General features: G+C 36.0%; 1 protein-coding gene across 1 annotated transcript in view; it reads left to right on the plus strand.

Moving 5' to 3' along the window:
• Positions 1-15,787, plus strand: part of LOC136258960 (IgGFc-binding protein-like) — a 72,557-nt gene that overhangs the window by 45,974 nt on the left and 10,796 nt on the right. Inside the window, exons 19-41 of the mRNA XM_066052387.1 lie at positions 46-234; positions 1,045-1,983; positions 2,033-2,203; positions 3,781-3,873; positions 3,982-4,263; positions 4,758-5,026; positions 5,526-5,721; positions 6,325-6,425; positions 6,600-6,707; positions 8,495-8,567; positions 8,945-9,055; positions 10,035-10,314; positions 11,706-11,766; positions 11,898-11,966; positions 12,016-12,148; positions 12,247-12,372; positions 13,119-13,179; positions 13,238-13,361; positions 13,465-13,517; positions 13,646-13,769; positions 13,892-13,998; positions 15,093-15,204; positions 15,265-15,418. Coding sequence (XP_065908459.1) covers positions 46-234; positions 1,045-1,983; positions 2,033-2,203; positions 3,781-3,873; positions 3,982-4,263; positions 4,758-5,026; positions 5,526-5,721; positions 6,325-6,425; positions 6,600-6,707; positions 8,495-8,567; positions 8,945-9,055; positions 10,035-10,314; positions 11,706-11,766; positions 11,898-11,966; positions 12,016-12,148; positions 12,247-12,372; positions 13,119-13,179; positions 13,238-13,361; positions 13,465-13,517; positions 13,646-13,769; positions 13,892-13,998; positions 15,093-15,204; positions 15,265-15,418 — 3,936 coding nt within the window. The remainder of the gene's footprint in view (positions 1-45; positions 235-1,044; positions 1,984-2,032; positions 2,204-3,780; positions 3,874-3,981; positions 4,264-4,757; positions 5,027-5,525; positions 5,722-6,324; positions 6,426-6,599; positions 6,708-8,494; positions 8,568-8,944; positions 9,056-10,034; positions 10,315-11,705; positions 11,767-11,897; positions 11,967-12,015; positions 12,149-12,246; positions 12,373-13,118; positions 13,180-13,237; positions 13,362-13,464; positions 13,518-13,645; positions 13,770-13,891; positions 13,999-15,092; positions 15,205-15,264; positions 15,419-15,787) is intronic.

The raw sequence follows: 15,787 nt of genomic DNA on the forward strand, positions 1-15,787 counted from the left end.
AGAAATGTGTGATGCAGTCTATACTGTACTATTTTCTTATTGCAGGAGCAAATTATGCTTCAGATGCAGATTGTCCAGTAAAGATGATATATCAACAATGTGGTCCATTATGTCCTCAGACATGTGATAATATTGGAACATCAAATTGTCAAGGAGGATGTGCTGAAGGATGTTTCTGTCCTGATGGTCAAGTAATGTCAAACAGAAGATGTATTGATCCAATAGCATGTGAAGGTTAGTCTCTAAATGTGTACATACTGTACAAACATGATACTCTTGAGTTTTGCTTTGTTTATACTGTAGTAATTGTGTTAAATACGTTGTCAGTCATCCTGTAATCATTTGCCTTTTTTCATTGTAAAATAATTTTCAAATGCAAAAATTATGCAAAAAAATTCTCACATGAAAATCTTTGCAAAAGATCCTCATACTCTAATAGAGCAATCATTCACATAAATCATACTTTGCACTAAAACTTTTATCATATTTTTTAATAATTATTTAAATGTGCTTGTATTTGAAATTTTGAAATTGTAGTAGTAATGTACAAATGTAATTAGTGTTGTACTCTCTCCAGTTAAATGACTCTGATGTTGTATTTCACTACATCCAATCATCACTACCAACTTTTATATTACACTAATACATTGCTCTCTGTGAATTCAGGGGGCTTGTGTATAAAAGTATTAATTGATAAACTGCTATCTTGAAATGACTTACTCAATCATCAGCAATACTGTAACAGTAGCTAAACCCTTCCATGAGATTAAGCCTACCATATTTTACCAACCCTATGACAATTTCTTCAAAAAATTCAGAAAACATTAAGATTGCTTTTATGTTAATTTCATCACATTGAACCAAACATATAATTCTGAAGATGAGAAGTGTTGATGTCAGTAATTTCTTTCTCTTAATGTATTTCTGAATGACTAAATAACTTAAAACTGATAGAAAAGAGGAATGTTTCAACAAATTATTCAATATGTACCGCACTTAAATGTCTGTTTTACCAATGTTGATATCGTACAAATATTTTTACAGTTTGCATGTACATGGGAGTACAGTATGAAGAAGGTGACAAAATACAACCCAATTGCAGCACCAAATGTACCTGTCATGGTGGACACTTCCGATGTGAAACACAGACTTGTCTCATTAATGGCACTACAGGTACATGTTATGTCTATGGCGCCCTTCACTTTCAGACATTTGATGCACTCGATTATGAGTTTCAAGGAAACTGTAGCTATACTTTTATCCAACCATGTAACAGCTCTGAGTTTTCAATTACTGTAACAACTGTTGCACGCAACATGTACACATATACCATCAGACAAGTCAATATTACCATTCTAAATGAAAAAATTCAGATAATACTTATTCCAGAAGGAGAAGTGGCTATCACAGTTAATGGCATGCCTCAAATTAGCAGTGAATTATCATGGCACAGTAATGAAGTGGAAGTTTTAAGAGTTGGAGGATTCCTCCATGTACTGATGAAAGCAGTTGGCATAAATGTGTTTTGGGATGGGAAGTATCGTTTATCTGCTACTGTGTCCCAAATGTGGAGAAATGAACTATGTGGATTGTGTGGAAATTACAATGATGATCCTGTAGATGATTTTAGATCTCCAGACGGAGTGTTGATCATATCAGCCAATGAATTTTCAATCAGCTGGCAAATTGATCATGGCATACAAGAGACTTGTGGTAACTATATATTTGATTCTCCACCATCATGTCCTGCAAGTATTGCTGCTGAAGCAGAATCAAAATGCAATGCTTTGTTAGGAGAGTGGTTTACTGCATGTAATAGAATAGTTGATCCTGGCTCATTCATTGATGATTGCTATCATGACTATTGCTTCTGTAATGAAGATCATCAAACTTGTTACTGCAGTAGTCTGTCAACATATATCTCCATCTGCACCTATCATGAAATTATATTACCCACCAGTATTCTAAGTGAATTCAATTGCTGTGAGTTTTATTGCAATGTAAAATGTTATTATTTTTTCTCAATGTATAGCTGCTTGCCCAGCTGGGACAGTATATCAACACTGTGGTTCACTGTGTCCACAAACGTGTGATAACAGGGTAGCTAGTGAGCCATGTGTTAGTGGATGTGCTGAAGGATGCTTCTGTCCCGATGGTCAAGTGTTGGTCAATGGAACATGTGCCCATCCTGTCACATGTCCAGGTGAAACATGTGTATAATACAATACATTAACATAGTGGCTATTCGTCCGGTTCCATACGCCAATTTCACCAGACTATTCGTCCAGTTCAAATCACGTGGTCCACTTCTTACGGTACTAGCTATTCATCCGACAGTGTCACCCATAACTCAAGTATCAAGCACACTAGTTGTATGAAGGTAAGTTTTTGGGTGAGCTCGAGGCGAGCTAGGGTTGGAGCAAGCGAAGCGAACATCCCGGCAAAGCCGGGCCAACCCTAGCTCACCTCAAACTCACCCCAAAGCTTACCTTCATAAAGACAGTGAAAGTCATCATTGTGCATAACAGGCAAACGTCATGTTAGCTTAGGGTTAGGGTCAGGTTCAGCTGTGGTTTCTTCTTCTCTGGATATTCCTCTAAAATAGGTTTCTTTTTGAATGACGTATATAAGGTAGAAACTAAAAGAGGTGGGTAGCTGGGAGCCACGTAGCACAGTGGTTACGATCCCAGATCACGTGGACCAAGCCTGACTATATGGCCCGAGATATGGCCGGACGAATAGCTTGGTAAAATCGGCATCCAGAGCCGGACGAATAGCCTCTACCATAAATTAAATTACAAAGCTGTTCAAAGTAACTAGAAATTTTAACTCCTAAGGCTACATACTAGTTTGCTACATGAAAAGATTAATGGTGATCATAAAAAATGTGTTTGATTACCTGCTAATCACATACTGTCCACCTTTATGCTTAGTAGTGTGCATGTATCCAGTTCTGTGTGACCATTAACTACTAACTGGTGATTGTATCATTCTTTCATCCATTAAATGGCTTCTGAAGCTGATTGGCTATTTATGATATTACTGGTTATTGCACTTAAATGCTTCTACTGCCAACCTATTTGATTGGATATTTATCCATATCACTTTCTTGTTGAACTTAAATGTTTACTGTGTTCAAACATGCTCAAAGTTTTGCCCAATCAGCAATTCTAAAAATTTTCACCTATTATGCTATTCAGTGTTCCCATTATGCTTGGATTATGTTCCTAGGTTAACAACAATTCTTACAATAATCTTGGAACATTTTGATCAGTGAATGCTCTATTAGAGTATTTCACTACGAAGTGACTGTTCTATTAGAGAGCATCGATTTAAGGAGCTATCTATGTACAATGCATTTGAGTGCTCTATTGCAATTTGCAGCTTCCACTGACTGCTGCTTTGTTAGGGCATTTCAATCTATTTTCATGGAATTGAGCTTCATAGTTTGAAATATTCACCTAACATGGTAGCATTATGTTAGCATAGCACTTCAGCCTATTATACTTTTTATTATGCTGGCATATTTGATGCAGGCCTACTGTGCTTCTGTTATCTCAATGGCTACTTTACAGTGCAATTACACAAACAAACGATGTGATTTTGGATAAATTCCACTCCTACTATTTAAACTAATTTATAGTAAACTTAATCAGTACATTATGATTATAAATAAAATTGTTTAAGTTGAATGTATGTAAGTATTTTACTCAAATAGTCATAGTGTGTGTTACAAACTAGTTTCAAAGGAAATTATACTTTTCATTATTTTCAATACAGATCCCACAGTGTACAACAATGTGTCAGTTGGTGTAGCAGAGGTACAGTTTAGCAGAACTGCCGGTTTCATCACCAGCTGCTCAAGACAAACCGGTAACTCTTTTGTGTAGTTAACAAATTAATGTACAAATAATATTATGCAAACCTCTATTATACACACACCACATTCATTTCTCTTTATTCCTCTGTCATTTATCATAGCTCACCAGACAGAGTCAAGCAGCTTAACAGTATTTGAAGGGCAAGCAGTGAATTTACAGTGTACTCCAGGAATAAGAATGGCATCAATACGTTGGACATTTAATGGCACCGACTTAACATCTCGTGTTGACAGAAGTAGCATCAACCTTATGCCAGAAGGACTACACCATCAGCTGGTGATTGGTCAACCAACAGTGGTTGATAGTGGTGTATACGTGTGCTACATTAATACTGATGTTGGGAGACCAGCTCTTAAGACTATTACATTGACAGTAATACCAGGTAACTCATAAGAAGTGTACATTTTGTTAGAGGCATAGCTATAATAGTACATTTAAAGATGAAACTTTTGTCAATACCCCAAACACTGTGGAGAACTTCATTTTAGCATGTCCATCAGTTTTAAGTAGCTATTTTCCTTGAAATTCGTAAATAAACTCTCAGCAAAATAGTCCAGGCTACCAGTACCAATAGTCTTCATGTCTAATTTGATTGGGCGATCCCAGAGAAAAATGCACAATGGTATTAAGAGAGTGTGTAGATTACTATTTCGATCAGTGAATCAACCGGGTCAACAGTACTGACCCACTTACAACAGCTGGTGTGAATTTTAAACTTGTAATGTACTATAGTAACTTTGAGCATCTCAAAGAAATGCATTTAATATCCTAATAGAGCATTATATTTGAGAGCACAATAGTGCACATATAGATTACACACAGCAAGCAATTCAATGAAATAAGTTGTACTTTTATAAATATATTATGTTTATGTAGTTTGTCATGAAGTTTATCTTGGTGGATTATTGTGGAGGACACAGAGTGCAAATAAAATGGCTCGCCTGAGGTGTTCAGAATATCATCCCAGTTTCCAGTCAGGAGTGTACATTAGTAGAATGTGTAATTCTAATGGAGAATGGGGAGATGTGGACTTCTCTAACTGTACCATGAACCTTGATGCTACACCATTCATTGCTGTTGAAGTTCAACAGCCTGTCAATGACACTGTTAATTCTACCTTTGTCATGGATTTAATATCAAGCAGAGTGAGTTAAAATTATGATAACCATATAATTATGTGATATTTAATCACGGTCGCCGCACTTGCCCAAGGGCTGCAGGCTCAAGGGAAAGGACGTGTATATACCACAAGCATCCGCGGTATAACTAATATGTGTCACATGGCTTAATCACCTACAAGTGTGGGAAACTGCTGGCACGCTTCATGAGCGTATTTATATTGAGCAATGTGAATTGCAATAGTTGGCACTAGAAACAACGTAAGAATAATGCCATACACTAAGAGTTCAAACATATGCATAACAACATGAGCATATAAAAATTCAATTGTGGGTTTATACAGTGACCAAAAGACACAGGACATTTACATCCAACTTGGTAACGATGGTTTAATGTTGTTATTATAAGTGCTGCCAGATATTCACTGTAATAATCATGAATAAATTATAGCCATGAATGAGCACCACTTCACCATAATGGCTCAATCTGTTTAGCACACATTTACATGCATTGTATATCATATAGATTATTGACTTGTTAAGTAGACAGAACATAATAATACTGCAAGAGACACATGGGTTATTTGAAGAAGATGGACTAGTGGACATTAAAATATCAGTTAGCATTGAAGGAAGTGACTTGCAACCTATCTTACTGAATACTACATTTGGAGAACTAGAAGAATTTGAGAATAAAAACATCACTGGATATCAGCCAAGCTGTAAGTGCAGTATTGATCATCTGCAGTTAGTGTGCACTGGATACACACTGTGTATATTTAAGACTTTCAGCCAAAACCTTACACTTATGAATATTGTTTATGGCATTCACGTTATATGTGTGACCAGCTCTGCAAAAAAAAACAGTCTAATATAATTATAGCCTTTCCAATCATTTGAATTTAGTAAAGTACAACTTACTGAAAGAAATTGTCACAGACAAAGTTTAATGTGTGACCAATTATCAGTTTAATAGACCAAACAGTAATTAACATATACTTGTTAAGCGCATGTATCAAATAAGAAAACCTGGCCATGGATTCACTGTCTTTGGGGTGGTACAATTTGCTGTATCAACTGTTTTGCTTGGTAAGCATAGTGAAAGGCATGCTATTATTGGCCATGTACCATGTTATGTGCCATATTAAATTTTGCACCATGAGCCATTGACGAACCTCTAGGATTTCGTCTCTTGCATATCCGCACTGCTTGTTGGAGCTTCTTGTTCATCCATATGTCCTTATCAACAATAAGAGCTTAACAACCAGACTCTACTGCACATCATATGTATAATACTATTATATGAGTTTCTGTTTTACAACTAGTGAACTGCTCATGTCCTATTCAAGTGAGGAAAAATGCTATCAACATCTTGTGTATGGGTCCAAGTGTTCCTGTTTGTATTTGTGATAATGAAGATTGCCAGGTATTAGACTCCATAAATAGTATATTATTATTATTGTTTATCTAGTATACACATATGTAATATTATTATTATTATACGTGTACATACATACTGTATATGTGTGATATTGATTAGATGCATAGTCAGCATAGAAGTACACTGTATGTGGCTATTTAATTCAATTGTACGCTGCAGTGCTCACCATTAATATTTACTGGAAATGGAGCAGTATGTGGATTAGATTCGGATAGTGATGGATATCCTGATGTGGGACTTGACTGTACTGAAGACCACTGTGAGAGGGTGAGTGCTAAGCTGGATCATACTAAGTGATGGGAAGTGATAGAGTGCAGGAATCAAATCTTAATCCATGGACATACAATTTACAATGTGTTATTAATCCATTAAGTATTGCAAAGGTTTCTACTCATGCTACAAATAATCTGTAATTTTATGATTAACTAACTATTCTAAGTACAGAGTGTGACTCATGCATATGTAGATATAGTGGCATCCTATAGGCATTAATGCAAACCATACACTGAGTCTCTTTGCAAAGTGCAATATTTACATTTATCCTTGATATAAAGCCAGGATTCCAATAAAGCCATTAAAAGAGTATAAACTTACTAATTACTAAAAATTACGTGGCTATAGCAAAATAATACTTCAAAGTAGTTAGTCATAAAGGTTTGAATAGTAGGCAAATGCTATGTGCCCACCAGCTCTTTTTCACAGCTTTGGTCACATAATGTATTGTTTATGACATTAAGAAAAACCATTACATAACTGTATTTTTTATTTTATTTTTTTATCTATTAAGGCTTTACAGCACAAGTGCTGAAGGTCTGTAGGACACCTGGTCCTACAGCCTGTTTAAAGTTGTTACAGAAAGTGTGTTTGAAAAGGTAGAGAAGGAGAAAAAATCCATGACTGGACCTAGGCAGCCTCGAACCTGCAGCCATCCAATTAACGCTCGAACGCTTACAGGAGTCTGCCAGGAGGTCAGGATGTTTTCTCCTTGTCAATTTCATGTATATGTATCCAAGGAACTCTAGAGAATGACTTATTATCTCAAAGTACCCCATGTGGAACCAAATGGAAATTAGTTTATTTATTAAGGCTTTTCTGTAGGACACATGGTCCTACAGCCTGTTTAAAGTTGTTACAGAAAGTGTGTTTGAAAAGGTAGAGAAAGGAGAAAAAATCCATGACTGGACCTAGGAGGCCTTGAACCTGCAGCCATCCGATTAGCGCTCGAACGCTTACAGGAGCCTGCCAGGAGAAATTATAGTGACAAAATTAAAACAAGTGGTTTAAGTTACCATAATGTGTAGCAGGGATCATGAAGGCTTGGGCTTTTCTGGCCAAACATAGCACCTTAAAACCAGCCTCATTTTCCTGTCATGACAGTTTGGTAGTATTGATTAGATATAATCAAGCCTGAAAGTACCTGCAGATTGCAAAGCCTTCCAACAAGTTTCTGTGGAATTTAAAAATATATTTTACTGAATTTTTTGCAGACTGACTGACTTCATTTAATGGGTAAAACAGTAATTGACAGCCGGGTACACATTCACTTGCAGTTTCTGTAGTGGCTGGATTGAGCTGTTTCTTCATTTGTAATGCTGTATAACAAGTAAAAAAAATAAATAAAAATGAAGCTGAATGGCCACAGCATTTTCCAGTAACTGATAGTTGTGATGTGGTTTTAGTTGTTCGATCGATTTTTTATAATAGCTATATCTGACTGGAATCATTCTTTCCTTTGATGCAATATGCGTTGGTTCACCAGTAATAATTGCTACAAGAAATTACATGTATTATATAACTGTAATTGAGTAAGGATCATAGCAATGACACCTGCAGCTATACTATAGTGGACATTTAGCCCTTCTTCAGTCATGGCTATATCCTGTCTGTGACTGACTTAGTATAATTAAATGATCACCAGTATAGCTGTAGATGACAACTGCTTTTATTTCTACAATCTCCTTACACTTTTTAATCATTCTGAAATTATATGTTATTGTACTCCTACACAATAATACTGTACATGGATATCAAAGAATTTCTTTTTATTATTGTAGGATGTGTGTGCTAATGTACATAGTACACATAATGGATTACAAGATGCAACACGTTGCATTGCTGGAGCATCAAGTAATGTAGCTCTATGTACATAATATGTATTAAACTTGCATATCAGGAAATTGTCTACTTAAAAATACAGTAGAAATCCGTGACATTAAAGGTAGTTTGTGTCAAAGACACGATGGAATGACTGCCTATGTGAATAAACGCTACTGAATTCTATTTGTGGTTTTTATATTGCGCTATAATTATTTTCCAAATTATAATCATATTTAGCAATTAGTAGAATTCAGGAAAGTGCAGGCTATCTACACCAAATATTTATGGCATTAACAGCTTTACTTTTTTGCTTCTGTTCAAGCTTACATTATTGTGGATCTGTGTACTGTAGAAATTTTGACATATAGCATATTTATGTCATATAATAACTAACTATTTTGTAATAGATTCAAGACATTGTGCAGCACAAAATGATACAGTTTGGAAGATATGGTGGCCAGACACAGCCAGTGGAACAGCTGCAGTTCAAAAATGCCCCGGTGGAGCAAAATCCATTGGTTAGTCATAATATTTTCAAAGCAATATGTCACATTACGTAAAATGTTCTGCATAAGAAATTTATATTAATACTTAATGCAGATTCTGTATTATTGACCTTTCGTGGTTGTATCTGAGAACATGTGGCTCAATTATAAAAAATCAAGCACAAATCCAACCACTGACTCTCTCTCAGCTTGCTACATTTTAAAAGAAAATTAACATCCTACGTCCACTTAGCCTGCATGCATTACCGCTACATGGCATGCAGTATACAGCTACACATAGTTTAGCGATAAACAGGGCAGCCCAGGACATAGCCAGATTATTGCTTTATCCAGTACTCAAGCAGCCTGCAATGGGTTCACTGGCTATAAAAGTCACCAACAACAAAGACTCCTTATTTCCTGTACAGTCCATCCCTTTCCTGACCAATTTCGATGCTACTCCGACCACAGCCATGAAAGGATTTCTGAACCATGATAGCCACTGCTCGAGGGTCCTTGTGGCTGTTTTGGCATGTTTACAGTGGACCATTCTTGGCGTGTTTGCAACAGCTTCAATCTTTATGCCTGAATTCAGTATACACTATTCCCAATAGCACCCCTTCTGGCATAGAGATCGCGTGATTGCCATTTGTATGTGCAATGGTGTTGAGTATTAACAACTGTTGGTTCCAGTTCTATTAATTGGAATTCAATACCAAGGCTTCCTTGTTTGTTAACATTATTTGCAGTGGTAAATTGTGTTTTTCAACCAGACCTTTCAGAAGATAGCTATAGACACTTGGTTGTTATCATAGACAAGGTTTGTTTCCCACAAAGAAATGATCATAAGCCCTTATTATGTTGCTCCCTAAATGATATAATTTAGCTAGTGCATCACGCAAGTGTAAAACTAACAATATTTTGAAATATGCTGAAATGTAATAACACTTTGCACCATGTTGGACACACTGTATGTTTTCCATGTACATACAGTACACTATCATTTGCACAGGTTTGATGTATCGTATGTGCTTCACTAACTCATCTTGGGATACGTACATTAATCTCAGTGAATGTCACACTGTGGAGTATATGGCACTACATCGACAAGCCAGTGATGCCTTTGCTGTTCTCACTGCAAGTGCTACTGATACAGTGGAGGAACTGAATATGACTGAAATTGAAGACATTGTTACAGATTTGTTGTCTCTTACTGATCCAGCAGAGATTACGTTGCCTAATGATTTATATAATGCCATTGCAACTATTGGGATTGTGGACAATGTTCTTGGGTAGGTTGCATTGTATCTGTAATCCTGTTTATAAATACAAGTAGGAATATGTGACTGTCTCTGGGAAAACCGGTGTTATCGCCCATTTAAAAGTATCGAGAAACGTCGGTTTTAAATATTCAGTGTAATGTAGCTGGCCAATGGTGGTAGCTACGCATACCAAATTTTCACACGTTTCACAACAATTTCTTACCTTCCTGATCATCCACTGAAGAAGTAGTCAACAGCTAAGTTTCCCGCCATTTTAGATAGTTTTTAAACCGAGGTTGTCTGTATCAGGCGAGCTCCAGAAGGGTGGGAGGTGATGGTGTTCAAAAATTGAAAAGAAATGTGCTGGGATGAATTAGGCCACGTTATAGGCCATTCAGGGCTCAGAACTGGCTAAAATGAAAGGAAATTTACAGCACAGGTCATTGTCCAACATCACGGAGCTGTACAGCCACACACAGCCATCTCCTGGTTGGCCAGGGCTCCATCAAGACCCCAGACCACTCATACGGCTCGCCACTGTGCTCTAAAAAAGCAGCCAGCAAAAGCAGACCACTTTATTCTGGTCGACTGTGGCAGTGAAACTTGATAGTGCATTCATTAAGCTTTGTGTTTGTGTGAAAAAATCAAACTTCCTGTCTTGGACGATAAGAACGGTTTTTGTAGATCCAGTCACATATGTGTTTATTTCCATTACTAATAGCATGCATATGCCTAAGTGTGTGGAAATATTACCTTGAAATATCATTCCAAAATTCTTTACTTTAAAATTTGGCAATGTGCCTGCTATTATTAGTATTCTAAATTTGTGCATTCAAAAATGGGAGTTACACTCTAAGGCCTTAGTTATGTACTAGCAAATATTAAAGAAATTTGTCCATATGGTGTAGTTAGCAATTTAGTTATAGCATAGTAACTATCAAAACCAGCACTTTATAATTCCAAGAGTCTCTTTCTGAAGGCATGCTCAGTTAGGCTTGAGCAGAGCCAATAAGATCAAGACTATGCTTGACTGTTGATTGTTCTATTAGAATAATATCAGCATTCCCTGACTGCTGTATTACAGTAAGTGACTGGTCTATTAGAGTTTCTTGATATACTTTCTGTAAAATGCTAATAATCAATCAAGAGAAAGTTAATTACCTGTGATAGTATGCTCTGATACAAATAAACTTACTTGGACAACTCAGTCTTGTACACTCAAATAATAATCATGATAGCCAGCATGCCTATTACTGCAGTCTTATATTATGTGTGTTATGGTAGAAGCTGGATGTTATAAAAAACCTAGTTGTACATATTTACAGGTGTATATTATAGTGTAGGTAATATAATATGTTCCTCTTTTCATGCAGATATGCTTGTATCATGCACATGTTGCACTTTAATGTTTCTGTTTTCAGGATTTCTACTTGTCTTTCAACAAATAATGAAGCTGAAGTTGCTGCTAAACTTACAATTGAAGTATGTGTGTTTGCACTTTAGAAGATGCACCTACTGTACGTATGTTAGGAATTATTGTGTGTGTAAGTGCATGCATCTTTGCAATCATAATTTACACAATTGGCAGTTTGAATTTGATTGTGTTTTAACAGAAATTAGCTACCATCATCAGCAACCTATTGGATGAAAGCAACCTTAACTTATATGTTGAAGCTGGAATGGTGGGTGCAGGCAAGGGTTGAACTAAAATGAACACCGTTTACTTTTCAGACTAAAGGAGACAACATAACCCAAGTTGAGAGGCTCCTGAGAAGCATCGAACACTTCAGTGAAAATATTATTACTGTATTTAATGATACCTTGCATGATTCCCGACAACTAAACTTAACAAGGAAGAATTTTAGTGAGTAATGTAAAATCATACATGTAGCAAACTATGATTGTCACCCTATCTTACCTGAGAATATGCATAGTAAAATATTTGCTCATATGTTTATTCAGATGTGAGTATTCTGATGCCAAGTGAAGATGATCTACTGGGTACAGATGGGATAGCCTACCCTGAAGAGGGTATCACACAACTCTTATTGCCATCTAGTGTTATTCTACAAGAAATAAGAAGCAAAGGTACACAATGCTGTAGGTTTTAATATTTTACATATAATTACTGTGGTGAATTTAGTTCTTTGTTCTGCTTACACAAGCAAGCAATGACCTTTATTTTAATCATTAGGTATAGTTGGTATATTAAATAAAAAAACTTATTTGCACAATTGCATGTTCTTCCACCCGTTGGATGGATTCTTGTTAAACAGTTTGATGTTTGATCAATAATAGGCTATGGGGCAAATGAAAGAGCAAAGGGGCCATGAAACTCACACATTTGTGTTCAAATCATACAACAAGTATACTTTAATATACTTCCAATTCTGGGTGTCTGCAGAAATTTAGTAGCACTGAGATAGTTTTATTCACATTTTGAAGACATAATACAACTATGGTTGACTGCTCTATTAGAGTATTGATCTTCAATTTCGAAGCATTGTCCAAATGAATTATTAAATGGCCTGCCCTCTTCTTGATCTTTTGTGTAATACTTGAAGGATGAGTGTTGCATGAGTGGTATAGTCAAGACAATATTTCCATTTGATAACAATTAAATCTCTAGCAAGATAGGTTAGCTTGTGCAGTCAAACTAGTATCATTGATGTAATGAATGTTATCAAAACCTATGCTTGTGCATTTGAACTTATTACGGTATGTTACATTGAAAGTGGTATTTCTAGCCTATACATACCTACTGTTTTAGTACTACAGTTAAAGCAAACTTTCAATTTATTTTGAAAGACATATATTTGATAATATTTTTGCAGGTACAAGGCCAGCAGTTACATTATTTATTGCTAACAATTTGGAAAAGGTACTTCCTACAAGGTAAAGTAGCAATTATAATTAATTACAATTATAAACTTCTTTATGTATTAAATTTCAGGCACGTGGGTAGTGACAAGACTGCAGTATCCAAGATTATTTCTGCTAAAATTTCATCATCCAATCCTATTGGATCACAAAGAAATATTTCTCAGCCACTTGTACTCACATTCCAACTAACAGAAGTATGTGTGGTGTTAATTGCTCAAATTCTTATTTCCTACGCTTGCATGCACTAGATGTACTAAAACATACCTTACTGTTTAAAATTATATCTTTGTTCTGTAGGAGAGCACAGTTACAAAAGATCCCATATGTGTATATTGGAAATTTCAATCAGAGTGAGTATATATAATACTACGCATGACTATACAGTAGTTCAAACACTGTAATAACATTGTGCATTGTTATGTAATCTAAATTGTGGGATGTATTTCACTACATTTATAACATGTCGTTTGTGTTATAGAGACTATGAGAAAAGTGGGAATTGGTCAGAAGAAGGAGTTACAGTACTGAATGCTACACAAGATCGAGTTGTTTGTGAATCTAACCATCTCACCAGTTTTGCTGTTCTAGCTGAAGTATCTGAAGTACGTTTTGTATGTATGTGCATCATGCATCAAATTTATTGTATCATTTGACTATAATTATGAACCTCATAATCTTTGTAACATGTGACATAAAAATTGTGTATCCATAATTACACATTTAGGAACCTCTCAGCCAGGATTCTGCCAGATTCCACATAATCATTTATGTTGGCTGCATAATTGCCATGCTACTTTTACTATTAACAATTACAGTTCTGCTTGTATGGAGGTTAGTGTGCACCATTACATAATGGATGTTCATTTATAATGAATTGTACAAGTAGTTTGCATTGCATACACCCATTCATTTTCAGGAGTATTCATTAAGAGTCTTCCATTGTTGCTATTAAGACAATTTAAGCTATGTATATCAAGGATGATGCATTATATCAAGTATAATTGTGGACTTAATAGGCTAAAGTTTGGGTACTGCAGCATAACACAGAGGATTAAAATGGAAGTACGTACAATGGGCCAGCGTCTATTGTTACTCAATTGCTCTCCAAGTTGATTTGTAACAATTTCACTGGCATGTGACAACCATCAACTAGAGCTGAAGTTTGGCCAATCATCTTCACCTTCCATATGCAATGTAATAGCCAGGCTCCATCCTCTCCTAGTGTAGGTTATTACTTATAATACAAGAGCACCACTGCAACAAATTCCAAAACAACTCACACAAAATGTACCTACGTATCTTTTAAATTTGAATCTGTACTGGCAGACAGAATAAGATGCTCAAGCTACAAGACAACACGTGAAGGGTTACGTTATGTTATACATAGTAGGATAAAATATTGAACTAACTGTCATCAACCTTGTTCATGAGTGCTTTTTGGCATGCCATTGCATACATGATTCTCAGGGGTGGATCCAGGATGGATTCAAAGGGTTCTGTGAAATTCCCCTTTTGGAGGAGCCTTAATATTTATTTGATGAGCTGCTGCCAAGTTTTCAGTACACCAAAATCAGTTTATCAGTTAAATAAGTACTCATCACAAACTCTATTAGTGACAAACACTTTCTTCACTGCAAAATCACTTGAAACCGCTACCCCAGCATCTTCATATGCAATACTATATAGGCGCCTCTAAAAACGATTACCGTTTCATAGGCTTTAAAGCTATTGTAGTTAGTTCAGTTGCATTTCTAAAGGCCTAAATGGTAAGATTTAACTGAGACATTGCTGGAGAGTAATTAAATAGTTATTGCTGCTAGACTGAATTTGCAATTACCATGTTCCAGGGAGGAACCCTCCTTTAAAAAGTCTGGATCCACCATGTATTCACCATGGGTTAAATATTGTGTTGTGTTTTTATTCAGGAAACCAGCACTTGACAACAAGATCAACAGGATACATTTGCACATCTCTATTGTTCTTTTGATGGGAACGCTATTGTTTGCAGCTGGAATTGAAACAGCTAGAAATAATGAAGTCAGTAGCTGCTTATTGTATTATGTAGTGTAATTCTGCACTGTTATATTTACATTATAGGCTGCCTGCACCATAGTTGGTGTAGCTTTACATTACACATTGTTGGTTGTTTTATGTTGGATGCTGTGCGAAGCTGTTGTAATTTATCTCCTTGTGTGTGGGAGCAGCAGTAGGATTTTTACCAGCCTTTATCTGTACAGCGTGATCGCTTGGTGTAAGTGACTAGCTATAATAAAATATGCGCTAAATACTTTGTACAGTTTGAATATTACAAGTGATATACCATAGTGTTATTAACACAATCTGTATGAGATTATGCGGCTGTTACTTAATCGCAACATTGCTGGTTGTGGCATTCATAATTATATGATAAAGCATTATCATGAGTGCTATATGAATGAGACACATGGCCAAGATGTTAATAACGCATGAGGCAAAGCCAGGTACTTCATTAACATTGAGGCCAAAGTACTGAGTACTTTGTTATTGGTATAGCATAATAAGGCACTGCCTAAAATTATTTATGGAACATTCTAGTGAATTGAAGCCCAGCACATAAATCATAACATGGCAGCTTGTATAT

This window comes from Dysidea avara, chromosome 1 (genome assembly GCF_963678975.1).
Source record: "Dysidea avara chromosome 1, odDysAvar1.4, whole genome shotgun sequence".
Taxonomy (NCBI): Eukaryota; Metazoa; Porifera; class Demospongiae; order Dictyoceratida; family Dysideidae; genus Dysidea; species Dysidea avara.